At 48.7% G+C, this 14032-nt stretch overlaps 2 protein-coding genes across 3 annotated transcripts; one reads left to right on the forward strand and one right to left on the reverse strand.

Moving 5' to 3' along the window:
* Positions 1 to 1757: 1757 nt before the first annotated feature.
* Positions 1758 to 5365, reverse strand: LOC114785884 (acylphosphatase-2-like). Of its 2 annotated transcripts, XM_028972532.1 has the most exons (5): positions 5175 to 5365; positions 4879 to 4895; positions 4668 to 4777; positions 4314 to 4398; positions 1758 to 2143 (listed from the first exon to the last, which is right to left on the reverse strand). In XM_028972532.1, the coding sequence occupies exons 1-5, from the start codon at positions 5344 to 5346 to the stop codon at positions 2078 to 2080; spliced, it is 450 nt and encodes a 149-aa protein (XP_028828365.1). In that variant the 5' UTR covers positions 5347 to 5365; the 3' UTR covers positions 1758 to 2077. The 2 variants fall into 2 exon arrangements, with proteins under 2 accessions (XP_028828365.1, XP_028828366.1); XM_028972533.1 differs by lacking the exon at positions 4314 to 4398 and having other exon boundaries at positions 5175 to 5364.
* Positions 5366 to 10523: 5158 nt separating this feature from the next.
* On the forward strand, positions 10524 to 12245 carry foxg1b (forkhead box G1b). The gene has a single exon (XM_028972446.1). It carries the CDS (start codon positions 10539 to 10541, stop codon positions 11457 to 11459), a length of 921 nt encoding a protein of 306 aa, XP_028828279.1. The 5' UTR covers positions 10524 to 10538; the 3' UTR covers positions 11460 to 12245.
* Positions 12246 to 14032: the final 1787 nt, after the last annotated feature.

Below are 14032 nucleotides of genomic sequence, written 5' to 3' on the forward strand. Positions count from 1 at the left end.
CCTGTGGTCCTTGTAGTACTTTTCCGCGTCCATTCTTTCTGGGAGGTTCTCGTTAAATATCCTGTAGGTGTTCGAACTTCGACAGAAAGGGGGCAAAAGACGAGTTTAGGTGGACATCCGTGACCCAGCCTGTGGCAGCGAGAAGGGAAATACCTACAAGAAGGCCTCGTGGACTTTTTTCCTCCGCGGTAAATTCATTTCAGCGGCCTGGTGCATGTTGTCCTCGGAGTTCGGCTGCGAGCGGCCAACTACTTACCCATGGCGCCTGTTGCTAGGCAACGTTAGCTTCCACTCGCTAGGCAACGATAGCGCTTACAGCTGCGAAACAAAGACACTAGCCTATTGAAGAAGGCAGAAAGGCCGGTCTGTTACTGTAGTCTGGTAAGTTTGAAGTCGAGCATTTCCGTTTTAGATAACAGCCGAGCTAATTCTCTGCTTTTGTTGCTATTGAAAGGCACAACATGCCAGTCTGCGCCCTTTTAGCTATGCCAGGTAGTCCATGAATTTGCCAAGAGCACAAATCTTCTGAGAATATTTCGCAGGAAAACAAGCTGACCTCCTGTCATCCTGCCAGAGTTGCTTTTATTGCATTTTTTTCAACCACTTTACTCCTCATTATTTAGCAAGGGCTTTTGCTATAGTTAAGACATATGTTATAGATTATGCTATATGGAGATTTATTGATTTCTAATAATTTAATGAGTTTGTTAATTAAAATTTACACGTAGAGATATCAAAGCCAGAGATATACATAGTAAACAGCATGGACAGCATATATACATAATGGACAGTACAGTTAAAGGTTATGCCTGTTGCCATACTGGGCAACACCATAATGTTCAGATGGAGGCCACGCCCTCGGCCATCTTAGATGCACCCTGTCCTCTGGGCAGCCTTAACATCCCAAATCATACTTGCCTTGAGAGAGAGTCCAGCTGGAGGACAGACCCACACAAGCCTCTGATCCAATTATTTCTGTCTCTGGCACAGCTCTGAGTCATACAGAGATTAAACGAGACTCTTACTGAACTGGCTTGTCCATTAAACTCATTCAGTCATTAAACAAAGTTACGGAGAAAACCGTATCCGAACCATTAACTCATATTTTCTGGCAAAACATAAATATTGTCTGAATGTCATATTAGCTTGCCGTGAGTATTCGAACCCGCAGGTTTCAAAACATCAAGCGCACGTGACCTTGGGACTCCAGAATGCTTTTTATGACAGAAGGATGGAATTCTAAAAAAACCAAAAACAAAAAAAGCAGCCAGCCCCTGGCCTCGCACCCCTCCCCCCAGTGCTTTACTCCTCATCCGGGTGGCAGGCCTGCCCTCCGTAATCTCACCACCGTCGGCTAAGAGGATTCCGGCCTGCCCACCAGCCCATATGCAGCGAAAAAGCATGCTGGGAGAAAAAAAAAAAGCGACGCAAAACAGGTGCATTGTGGGTAATGTTGTACATTGAACTTGTTTATAAACAACAACAAAGATGGCCACCTTTGATGCCTACCACGGTAAGGGAGCTTCACACAGCTTGATAAATCTTGCCATGGAAACAGAGCCACATGCATTCTGGGGGGCCACTGTGATTGGCTGATTTTTTCACCAGGCTTAGTGTGACTTCAGAGGGCCCAGCCTATAGCTATATAGCTATAGCTATAGCTGTCCCCTTTCTTGCATGACTCAAGATTTTTGTGTTGCATATCTTTCCATCGTCACTCTGATTAACAAAAGAAAATCACACAGCCGAACACATAATGACAATATTCGCAATTTTATTGTATATTAAAAATTCAATTTGGCAATGTTTTCTCTAATTGTGCAGTAAGATTGTGTATCATTTAAAAGTAATGGAGTCCATAACACTATTAATGGATTAATACAATAATATTTAAAAAAAAAAAAAACATTATTTAGATGCTTTTATGCATTCTTGATTTCAAAAGCGCATATTTTGCATGTTATGTTCATGTTAGTAAAGGTTATTAAACACCAAAATGATATGCCTCAATCTGAACTTATTACAAAACTAATGGCGAGTGCTGAAGCCTCGGATCTCCGGCTTTGAAATCTCTTTTTCATTGGTGAACTCGGCCCGGTCGATGCGAGAGGTGGGACTGCCCACTTTGCTCAGCCAGTTCTTCCTAAACAAAGAGATGTATGTAAAGTCAGTCAGTCCCCAAACTTCCATGAAGCTACGTGCCTTCAATTAAAGGCAAAAACGCACAAAACTGCGTATTCTTAAATGAATTGTTTTCGAAGGCTTAGGCCTTCACAAGCCCGGCGTCTAAATTCAATTGTAGACAAATCTAATCCGTAGGCCGACAAAATGACCCACGCGGTGCTGGGATCAATCACACATGTGAGGGCAGAGGGAACGAGATTAGTGAAGAGCCGGACTCCCGTCTTCCTTCCTGTCATACTTGGGCTCTTCTGATGACCCCTAAATGAATTAGCCCTGAAGAGCAGGAAGGAGCCGGCGCTCGTGCTCCTGTCTGTCTGTCCGGGCGCGTGTACAACTGCAGTCTTCAGCATTCAGACCTGGTCTCCGTCGAAACGGAGCTGAGTGACGGACAAAAATTCCAGCGATTAGCGTGCCCATCGATGACCAAAGAGTAGTTGTTGGGGGAAGGAAGGACCAGAGGGTGTTATCAGAACATCGGCGTTGGGTTGCAGTTGGAGGAATGACATGACATCATTGGGGAGTGTGCTCAGTGTAGAGGAAACCCCACCCACGAAAGCAAAAACTATGAAAATACCCATGAACGTCTGACCAATGAGAGGACAGAACAACAGGGCAGAGAGCCAATCGTACGTCTGAACACCTGCGCACACACATCTGGACAAATTCATATTGTAACGTTGAGGAATTATGCATGGTTCCCTGCCAAGCTTTACTTAGGGGCGCTAGTTGTAGCGTTACCCACCGTCATGAAGAAGACACGTTGCCTTAATGGACTTTGGGGGAAATGTGTGTCGGGGGTTCAGTGCATCTACGGTCCAAATAGATATGTATTTGTTCCATTTGGGCGGGCCGTCCACTCCTTCTGACCCCCGTCTCTGCAATAAGATTCTATGTGACATGCACAGCACACACCCCAACACATCTGTTGTTCCACACAATTGCATCATCCAAGCGAACCCCGACGACCCCGCTGGACGGGCGTGAGATCGAACTCCCCTCCACACGAAAAAGCACGTCCCGTCTGGCTGTCCCACTTCCTCTCCCGCCCTGTCACCGCGCGGACCCAGCCAAGCTCTGGCCGGTCCTCATTGTGATCGGGAGGAAGGGGACGCTCTGCGGTTCCTGGACGCGAGGAAGCCTGATAAGGCCGAGGGGCGGCGATAGGAAGCCGTTGTCCCGGCTTGTTGGTTTTATGGGGCCGAAGCCACGGCCAACGAGCTTCACGCGCCGGCTGTTCCAGACTTTCTTTTTCAATCCCACCCGCGCCGGAGGAGAGGGCTGACGGGCCTGTCACATGTCATCGGGCAAATTTACACGTCCTTTGTGCGGAGGGGAGAAAGGAGGACAGGGGAAGGGGGGAAAAGCGAGGAGAAGAATATTCCCACCCTTCCTTGCGCCGTCTCTTTAAATATTTAATGCGCAAACACATTTCCCATCACTCCTGCGCCCCGTGCTAGTGAGGGGGGCGGGGACGAGAGCGCTCTAAAAGCCGTAGCCTGGCGATCAGACGTGCACTCCATTGATCCCACACACACGCCCCGACGTGGCGTAGGCCTGCAAATCCGCCCGATCTGGACACTAGTGGACGGAAGTTCGAAGTCAGGGCGGCCTTGTGTTCCCACACAGCGCTGGAACCGATGAAATTCGCTCCTAACGTGAATAATGGCGGGGAAAATTGGATTCGTACGCAGCGCTAACGCGCCGATAAGCTCGGTGGGAGATGATGCTCTCCAGCTGTCTGTGTTGGGTGGAGCCCTCTTTCTCCGGAGCGTCTGGTTCGCGTTTGAGTGATGTCACCAGCGTGGCCCCGCCAAACCCCGGCCTCTCGTCACCCCGTCCCACCCCGAGTGACATCATCAGCAGCTCACCCTCCCTGTACTGCCCCACATCTGTCTTTCTTTCCCCAGACGCCCTCCACCATCTTTCTGGGACGAGGTCTGCTTTGATTGCAGGAGATCCTTTGTGCGATTTACTTGATGTTTTGATGAAGCCTGTTGGGGAAAATCCTGCGCCGCAGCTACGATGGCGCGTGCACACGCGGCCGAAGGGCTTAAATCGACCATTTAGCATCTCACATCCTGAGTGTTTTACGGATCAATCCTGCAATTTGCTCCTTGCACACTGCGTACACTGAGCTGCAAACCATTTGAACGGCCTGAACCACTTAGCCCTCGGAATATTATATCATCATAGTCCATATCGGCCGGTGTGGTTCTGCAGAGAGAGGGGGGAAAAGGAAAAAAAACAAAACAACTGTTCTAGAGAGTTCCACAGAGACAAGGGCATCAGAAGGAAAATGGTGACATCTGGTGTTGGAACTCAGAACATCCAAATTCAAATTCCTCACAAAATATTAATATATCTTCTCAAAGGCATTTAGTAGGTGCATATATTGAGGTGTATGTAGTTATGTTATGTAGTTTAAGAAGCAAAGACCTAAAAAAAAAGCGTGGACAAATGAATAAAAAAATGCGTTCGCTTACATCTCTCGGACCTTCTCTGGGGAACCCTGCACCTGTCCCACCACCGTTCCTTGCCTGGTGTTCTTCACCCAGCCGCTCAGGCCGAGTTTCCTGCCCTCGTCCTCAGTGTACTGCACAGAACAGGCCGAACACAGATTGCATTTGTCTTTTTTTTTTTTTTACATTTAAAGCATTTATTATTTTTTTACGTGCATGCAATTTGCTCCCTCACCATTCTGAAGCAGACTCCTGCAACGGGAGAAAAAAATGCACCTCAGTACTAGTTTCTATAGATTATTAATCTCGACTGTAATTTGAAAGAATAATTTGAAAGAATAATTAATTTTTTTTCCCACTAGTACATTTTTCCATAGACCAACGTGTTAAACCTTCCTTATCTCCCCACATACACACGTTAAACCAATGTTTAAATGAATTATTACAGGTTTCTGTTCATTTTCAGAAACAGGCCGCCCTGCGGCTATTTTCGGAGGCGGGGCCTGCTCGTCCACGCAGGCGGATACCCACCCTGAACATCGCCGAATATCTCGAAATCCACGGACGCGACTTTCGCACCGTCGGCGTCGGCGGACATTGCGAGCAGGACGAGGAGAAGCGCGACGGGAGAGAGGCGTGCGGCGGCCGGGCTGCGGGCCGACACGGACCGAGACGGCATACAGACGGGCCGGGCCTTGCGCATGCGCACTGCGCGGCGAGACCTGCGCCATTCAGCGGGCCATAAACGGAGGTTTATTAGAACGGGGGGAGGGATGATCAGCAGAGGGATCAGCTAAATCATACATTTAGTCGTAGATATTAGCAATTGTTTTGTTTAAATGTTTTTAAAAAATGTTAAATTGTTTAAATTATTTCACTAACCGTTCTGATCTTTAAATATTTTGTTCAAAATAAATTAGGATATTTTTATCTGTCTGTTTGTTGGTTTAAATCTGTAATTTGCTTTCTTTTTTGCAGTCTTTGCATATGTTGCAGATGACTGTATTTCGTTTACATTAGCCGCCAATAGATGGCGCGAACAGCAACGAAACCGCATGAGCGCGCTTATGTGACGTCACACACAAGAAATCGAAGCATTTAGAAATTTCCTCCCATGTCAATGTCCTACAAGCATACAGATATAAGTACAGAGACAGCAAACAGATTGAACTAATGTAAAAGCCGACCAATGATGTGAGTAGGAGGCTTCTGGGTGGTCGCCTATGAACCAGAAGACCCAGGTTCAAATCCCACTTACTACCATTGTGTCCCTTAGCAGGAGTGGACAAAAATTTGCTCCAGGGGGGGACTGTCCCTATAACTGCTGATTGTAAGTCGCTGTGGATAAGGGCGTCTGGTAAATGCTGTAAATGTAAATGCTTGGTTGCTCTGTGTCGCACTGGTGCAACCGAAATTGCGCACACCTGCAAGAAAAGGGCCTGTGTTGCTCCCTTAAACCATCCGGATCGTTGTCTCAGTTCGTCGTGTGCCGTGCAGCTTCTCTTCCCGCCGCACTCACTCTTCCTTCACACACAAGGCCCGGCGGCTGTGTCTCTTTTCGCCGCAGGCTCCTCGCCGTGCGGAGATGCAGCTGTTCAGTGGCGAGTTGGGAGAAGCTCGGCTCCGGCCTCATCTGCAGCGGCATCTGGGTTCCTGTTTGTTTTCCCGCTCCGCCTCGGAAAGCTGTGTCTGGAAAGCCGGTGGGATTTGCCAGGGGCGGCTCCGGAGGGATCACGCGGCCCCTCATCAGTTGCCCGCCCAGGGTCCGGGTCAAAGGGCAGCCACAAGGTCCAGCACGTCCGGCCTGGAAACCCAGAAATCCCAGAAGGAACGCTGTGAACCTACGACGATGATTCCGAAGCTCTTGGTGTGATTTAGACGGAAGCTTCATGGAATACTTGGCCCATATTTGTCCTGCCTCGCGGACCTCAGCTGCTTGCTTCTGTGTGAGTGTGTGGCCTTGTTTATATATGAGCGTGTGTGCGTCTGTCACACCGGAGAGGATCTCCGAGGAGGGGCCGGAACACAGCTGACAACTTCGCCGCGCGCCTGACATCTGCGCACAACGACGCCACCGTGACCGTAAGGCAACAACACAAACGGCGTGATCGGGGGGGGGGTCAGGCGTGATCCGTCCACTCGCGCTGTTCCCAGACGCTTCGCTCTGCCACGTGTGGTCACCGGCCGCCATCCCGCGTTCACGGGCTCCCGGCCAGCTGGACACGTGACGGCAAGCTCCCCCGCTCCTCTTAATTATGAACTAATCCCCTGATCCGTGACGCTTGACCCGGACAGGCGGCCATTTTGGAGGCGCGGCCGAGGGCCTGTCCTGCCTTGTGTCCCCACGTTAGCCTCCGTCGCTGTGGCACGAAGGGGGCAGGCGGTCCCTGGGTGGTCACCTGACCTTTGCATGCCGCACTAGGGTGCCAGGAGGGATGAGGAGACACAAATGGAGACCTTTGGATTTTTTCTTATGAAATATGTGCATGTATCTGGGTCAATTTTGTCACTAATTGACCTCGATCGGTCGCGAATAAAGCTGGCTGTGATGGATGCCCAGCGCGTGGCTTGATCACTGAGCACTGCTTGTTAAAAAAAACTCGCAAGCGCCAGCCAATCAAAGCCATTTGTGACCGCGTTTGCCCGTCACTCAGGTTTTATGCCCGGTTAGGTGGCCATATTGCCGCCACTCCTGCGCACCCTGCACTTTAATATTTTACCTTAATATTTTAAAACAATCGCTGCAACAAACGTGTCGATTCAGTCGGCCCAGATTTGAACTTTCCTACATGCCGTAAACATGCACATTCAGTACGTAACTGCTTATCATGATGATTAGCTCATTCTTTTTTACCCACTTGGTACACCTGTGCACAGCTGAGGTTTCGGTTGGTCTCCGTACCGCACAGCGAAACTCGACTCTGACTGCCTGGTCACAGTAGAAGACTGCTGGCTGTGAATCACAGGCCTAATTATTATGAGTATCATTATAGTATGAGTATTATTCTAATGACACTGCGCCGGAATGCTGTATGAGCCGCCTGAACTCTGAACGACACACTACTCTCTCTGAATTGGTTTGGCTTTGGTAGTGTTTTTGGCATAACGCAACAAAAAAAGCCCTCAGGTGTGTGTAGTAGCCTAGTGGGTAACACACTCGCCTATGAACCAGAAGACCCAGGTTCAGATCCCACTTACTACCATTACTCTAGGGGTGGGACTGTCCCTGTAACTACTGATTGTAAGCCGCTCTGGATAAGGGTGTCTGATAAATGATGTAAATGTAAATGTGTGTGTGTAGAACTGTGCAGTTTGTGTATACATGTGCATGCACTCAAACAAATTATTTGTTGGGTTAACTTAATTCAATCATGACACCTATTTCCACACATTTGAATTATTACATTGTACATTGTAAATGTAATATGAATAATGTAAATTGAATGTAATGTAAAATGTAAATGTAAATGAAAAAATGAACTATGCTATTTGAAACTGAGGCAGGCCCTTATAGACCCTTCTATAACTATAGTTTCAAACAGCATTATTCAAATTTGTTGAAATAGGTGTAATAAATGTATGAAGTTAACCCAACAAATCACTTTAAGTGTGATTTTAAGTGTGACTGTATGTTTGCTAGTTTGTGTGGGCTGTGAATATACATTGGTGTGCTTGTCCATTTTTTATTATTGATGCAATAAAATCTGTTTGATTAAAGATTTATGCCAGATCGCTCTCAAGGACAGCTATTTGCACTCTGCTCCATACTTTTGTAAATAGTTCGACAGAAATGAGGGATGATGGGTTTGAAAGTGAAGTGATTGTCATTGTGAAACACTGCAGCACAGCACACGGTGACACAACGAAATGTGTCCTCTGCTTTTAACCATCACCCTTGGTGAGCAGTGAGCAGCCATGACAGTCGCCCGGGGAGCAGTGTATGGGGGGGGGACGGTACTTTGCTCAGTCGCACCTTGGGGGGTCGGGATTCGAACCGGCAACCTTCTGATTACGGGGTCGCTTCCTTAACCCCGTTTATATTGACGACTGGACCATCCTTGATGGATGTCAGCTCCTGGTTATCAGGAATTTGACTGCAGGGCAGACTGTAGGAAGATTTCATATTCTTATTTAATTCCGGTAAAATAAACATTAAAGGCGTAACCATTTATTAATCAAAATGAATCATTACTTCTATTTTTATTTCTATTCTGCGCTCTCATGTTCCGTGCAGATACCGGTGAGTTGCTTTATTCCACGCAGCTCCGCTCGCCTTTTTCCTGATTTCTGGCCGGTTGCAGATGCTTTCTGTTGCAGAAATAGCAGCAAATGTACGAAGTTGAATCCACGGAAATTAATTTATTTGTATGATTTTTTTCACTTCAACGAAGAATTAAGATGAATTTCTATACTCAGTGAGCAACGTGAAATACATCTTAATCATATCAAGCAATTGTGAATTTACATTAATGCACAGAATTCAGTATCGCAGAAATTCGTACTCATTTACGGTACATAAAAGTATATTTATGAACGTGTAAATTAATTTAGTAATTATGCTGAAACACAATCGAATGAATTAGATTTTAATCGACTTGGTAATAATGGGCTGAATAATTTTATTACGCAACTGTTGCTTTAACAAAAAAAATATACAAACCATATTAAATAATTAAGTCGTTGGTTTTAATCGTTTAACGATGTAGAATATGAAGTCGGATATTAGCCTCCTTTTTCACGTATATGTAAAATGTTTCATCAATAAAGATCGGTACCAAATTCTCCTGGAAGGAGCTCGGGAATATGCATGTGGTATTTTACATTTGCTTTTATTATATTGCGCAAAAACGACCAGAAAGAAGAAAAAAACATTGAATTTAAACGAAAAAAACGACATCAAATCTAAATAAAAATAAAAACGTAAGAAGAAAGTTTAATAAGGCAGGAGTCGGATGTGCTTATCGGTTTTACGAGCAGATCCTATTTAAAATTTGACGATTTTTTTTCGATTATGCGATTAGAAGCTCGTTTAAACCAGCAAAATTAATAATTGGCGGAAATAATTAATAGTGTTTTGGGTTTATTTAATTCTGCTTGTCCTGCACGCATGCGTGGTTTCCGGATGCGGCGGAAACCGACAGCTTGTGATGAATTATTTAGAAAGTTTGCGTACCCCCGCCTATATAGCCACGTATCCCTGGGCTCGCGTGAATAATTGATGGCGACGCTTCGTTCTGCGAAAGCGGCGTGGGCCGTGCGCGACGCTGCCTGCCGCCGCCGCTGGGGGCGCCCGCGTCACGCACACTCCTCCAAGATCGCGCGATTTCAGCATTTCGGTCGTGCGTTTAATCCCGATTCAATCACGCTGGAATTGAGGGGGGGGCGCAACGTCCCCAAAAAACGGCGGGGTCTGGAGCGAACGTTCTCCGCGCAGGTGAGCGATTTGGGTGCCTCCTCCTATTTCCCGTGCGTAACGCCCGACGTTCGCGTTTCTATTTGGGTTGCCAGGGTCGCGCTTTTCACGTGGTAAAAGTTGGACAAACCGCTTTTCGAGGGGTTGGCGGTTTTAACACATGCGAATGAACAAATAAAACAATAAACAAACAAAACATGTATTTTTAATTTCGAACGAATTACAGAAGCCGGTGATTCCGCGGACATATCTGGCAACCTCGGCTGCGCGTTGTGGAGAGGGATTGGGCGAGAGTTCCGAGCTCCGCCCCCTTCGGTGAGGTGGCCCGCCGAGACGCGGCTTCCTTAATGACCAATTTCTCCGCCGCCAGAAGCCCCGTCGTGCGCGTCATGTCTCCGTCCGGTCGCGCTTGACGACTTCTCTCCTTTCTTTTCTTTTTTTTTTTTTTTTTTTTTTTTTGGGGGGGTCGTTTCCGACCCGGCATGGGGGATCACAGGGAGCCGAGCGTGGTGCAGAAGTCCACCTCGTTCAGCATCAAGAGTCTGCTGCTCCCCTCCAAATGCGACGCCGGCGCGGACACCGGCACGTCGGAGCTCAGCGCGGCGGGATCGGGCTCGGGCTCCGGCTCCGACTCGGACAAGTCCCCGGAGCGCCCCGACGCGGACGCGGCCGCCGGGGCCCCCGCCAAGCCGGACAAGGGCGGCAAGTTCGACAAGCCGCCGTTCAGCTACAACGCGCTCATCATGATGGCGATCCGCCAGAGTCCCGAGAAGCGGCTCACCCTCAACGGCATCTACGAGTTCATCATGAAGAACTTCCCGTACTACCGCGACCACAAGCAGGGCTGGCAGAACTCCATCCGCCACAACCTCAGCCTCAATAAGTGCTTCGTCAAGGTGCCGCGCCACTACGACGACCCGGGCAAGGGCAACTACTGGATGCTGGACCCGTCCAGCGACGACGTCTTCATCGGCGGCACCACCGGCAAACTCCGGCGCCGCTCGGCCACCTCCCGCGGCAAGCTGGTGATGAAGCGCGGCCTCCGCTTCGCGCCCCTCGGCCCCTCGGCCGGCGGCCCGCTGTACTGGCAGCTGTCGCCCTTCCTGCCCCTCCACCAGCCGCCCTACGGCGGCTCCGCGCACGGCTTCCTCGGCCAGGGCCACGGGCCCTACGCGCCCCTGCTGCCCCCCGGCGCCGCCGACGCGCCCCGCCCGATCCTGTCCGGCGGCTACGGCGGGGGGCTTCTGGCCGGGCACGACGGGTACTACGTCGCGGGGGCGCAGCAGGGCGCCGCCGGCTACGGCCTGTCCGGCTCGCCGCCGGCGCTCGTCTCGGACTCGCTGAGGACTACCCTGCCCCCGTACGCGGCGGCGCTGTCCGGCGGCTTCTTGTCGCGGTCCTGAGCGGCGCGGAGCGGCCTCTCCAAATGCGCAAAAGCGCACGCGTGCGAACTCGGCGTTCCAAGGGAAACGGACTCTGACGTCATGCCAAAGGCAATGCTGTGTGTATGTGTGTGCGTGTGTGTGTTGTTTTTTTTTAAAAACACGTTATTTATAGAATATTTCGTCGTGGACGTTTTAATTTATGCTTTCTATTTATTGACAGGTGTGTTTGTCCGTCCCGCCCCCCTTTTCCCGCGGCTCAAGCGGAGATCACTAGTGACGTTTTGTGTGTGTGTGTGTGTGTGTGTGTGTGTTTATTACGTGACGCGTAAACCGAGATCCCGAGCCACGAACGCGCCTTAACGACCGAGAGCGACTTTTACTCCGAGCTCGCCATCACCGCGCACACGTTCCAACTCAGGAACTCAAATCCAGACACTTCATCTTCCACACACACACACACACACACACACACACGCACGACGGCGGGTGTAAAACCCTGCCGGACCCGGTCCCATCGCGTGTTTGTAAATGGTGACGTGTGACCTGACCTCGGCCCACCCCTCAAACACGACCCCTTCCCAAACGAGTGCCCCCATTTTTTTATTTTGTGTTTAGTTGACCCTGGGGTCTCTGTCTTTGACCTTCGGAGCTGTGAGGATTTTGAACAACATTTTTAACACTTTGCACTTTTAGTTGATATTAATGTGCAGCGTTTGTACTAGTTTTCTGTTATTGTTTGTGTATATGGAATTTGAACATGGACAGAATGGCATAATAAAGTATTTAAAGGTATTTATTATGAAACCCGGCAGCGCTGGTCTTTCATTGCAGGCGCGAGTCTATCGGGGAGACGAGGTGTCCCTCACGTCTTCTCGGGCTGGATCTGACGTCCGGGCCACATTATTATTTTTTTTTTATTCGACCCGTGCTGCGTAAAGATGAGAGGAACAGTTCTCGTCACGGAGATCGCTGGGCGACCATCATGTTCACGTTCAGCGGTTTGCGTGGTTTCCGAGGCCGCCGGCGTTGTTGAAAGTAAAACGTCCCGTTTACAGCGTTTAAAGGCGGTTTATATTCCCAGATTATATTCCCAGAAACGTAAAATGCGGGTCAGGGGGCTCCAGGCCGACACCCAGTCGGATCTTCAGACCCCGCTCCGGTGCACGAAGCAGCACTTTTCATCGAGATTTGAGTCCACTGGACGTATATATATATATATATATATATAGCTAGCAGACCAAAGTCCCAAATTCATGGTGGTCAACATTCTTAAGTGTTCCCTTGTATGCAACTTCAAATTACATTTAAATTTAAATGAGGTTTCTCTTCATCTCTTCGTGTGACATACAGGGTTCCCAGGGGCCAGGGAATTTGTGGAATATCCGGGGATTTCAGTACAGGCTGTTCCAGACGGGGAAAGTCAGGGAATTTCATCATTTGGGTGCCAAGTTTGGGAATTTTGGAAATTAGCCAAAGTAGCCAAAACCTGACTCGTATTCACGCATCGTTGCTCAAAACCTCTACCTGCAACATTCTAGAACGCCAAATCTCTGCCAAGCTCTGCGTCGACTGGTGTCCTCACCAAACATGCCGGGCAAGAGTACATTTCACCAAATCTGCCTTGAAAATGAGGAATTTAAGGACTAAAATAAAAGCTGCATGTAGAGGATGTCGGGGACGCAGGCGACGTTTCGGTTTGTTCCATTCCACACGCCAAGCTGCCAATATTCCACAACAACAACGGAAAGTCATGGAAAAGTCTGGGAGGTTTTAAGTGGGAATTCCGTAAAAAACAAGCTCAGGCAGGAAAATCATTTATGAGCCTCGATTCTCGGCATAATCCATATAATCAACGACGTGAACTTGTTTGTAGACGTTGCATGCGATTCCTAAAATCCTGGATGCTGCTAAACCCGACGCCAGGACCACTTTCAAATAACCAGGATGTTGAAATCGGGATTAGGCGACAAGAGTAATAATAAAAAGTACAATGGTGAAAACAGGCCACAACCAATCCACCCTGACATGTCTCCTGCACTTTGGCTCTTTTGCCTAATCCCATCACCACGTCTTCCTCTTGTAATCTTGCCGTGATTCCTTTCATCGTCCCATGAAAGCAGGGGGTGCCCTTTTTACACCGAGACCCGAGAGAACGACCCCGGTGTCTTTCGGGTTCCTAACCTTTTCCTGAGAATGCCTCTTTTCAGGTCACCGACGACTAAAATGCTTGTAATCCCCCCCTTTTGATTCGCAGCTTTGAGTCCTTGCTTGCAAGGAAACAGGGATTAAGGGGATCCTGCAGGGATCAGGCCTCCTCCTCTGCATGGCTTGAGTGTCTGACTGGGTAGGAAGAGGCAATGAGACGAGTCGGCAGCACGGCGTGGGGATGAAAAGGGGCTCTGCAAACCTGCAGCTAGAGCCTCGTCACACTTGCCACTCGGCGCATGCAGCTCGCAACGAACTGTGAAAAAAAAAAAATCCAGGCGGAATTTAACACACAGAAAAAGATCAGAACGGGAACATTATCAAAAGTTAGAAATTGTTAGCATTTAATGATAAATGCAAAAAAACCAAAAATAAATAAAAAACAA

Source organism: Denticeps clupeoides, chromosome 3 (genome assembly GCF_900700375.1).
Source record: "Denticeps clupeoides chromosome 3, fDenClu1.1, whole genome shotgun sequence".
Classification (NCBI taxonomy): Eukaryota; Metazoa; Chordata; class Actinopteri; order Clupeiformes; family Denticipitidae; genus Denticeps; species Denticeps clupeoides.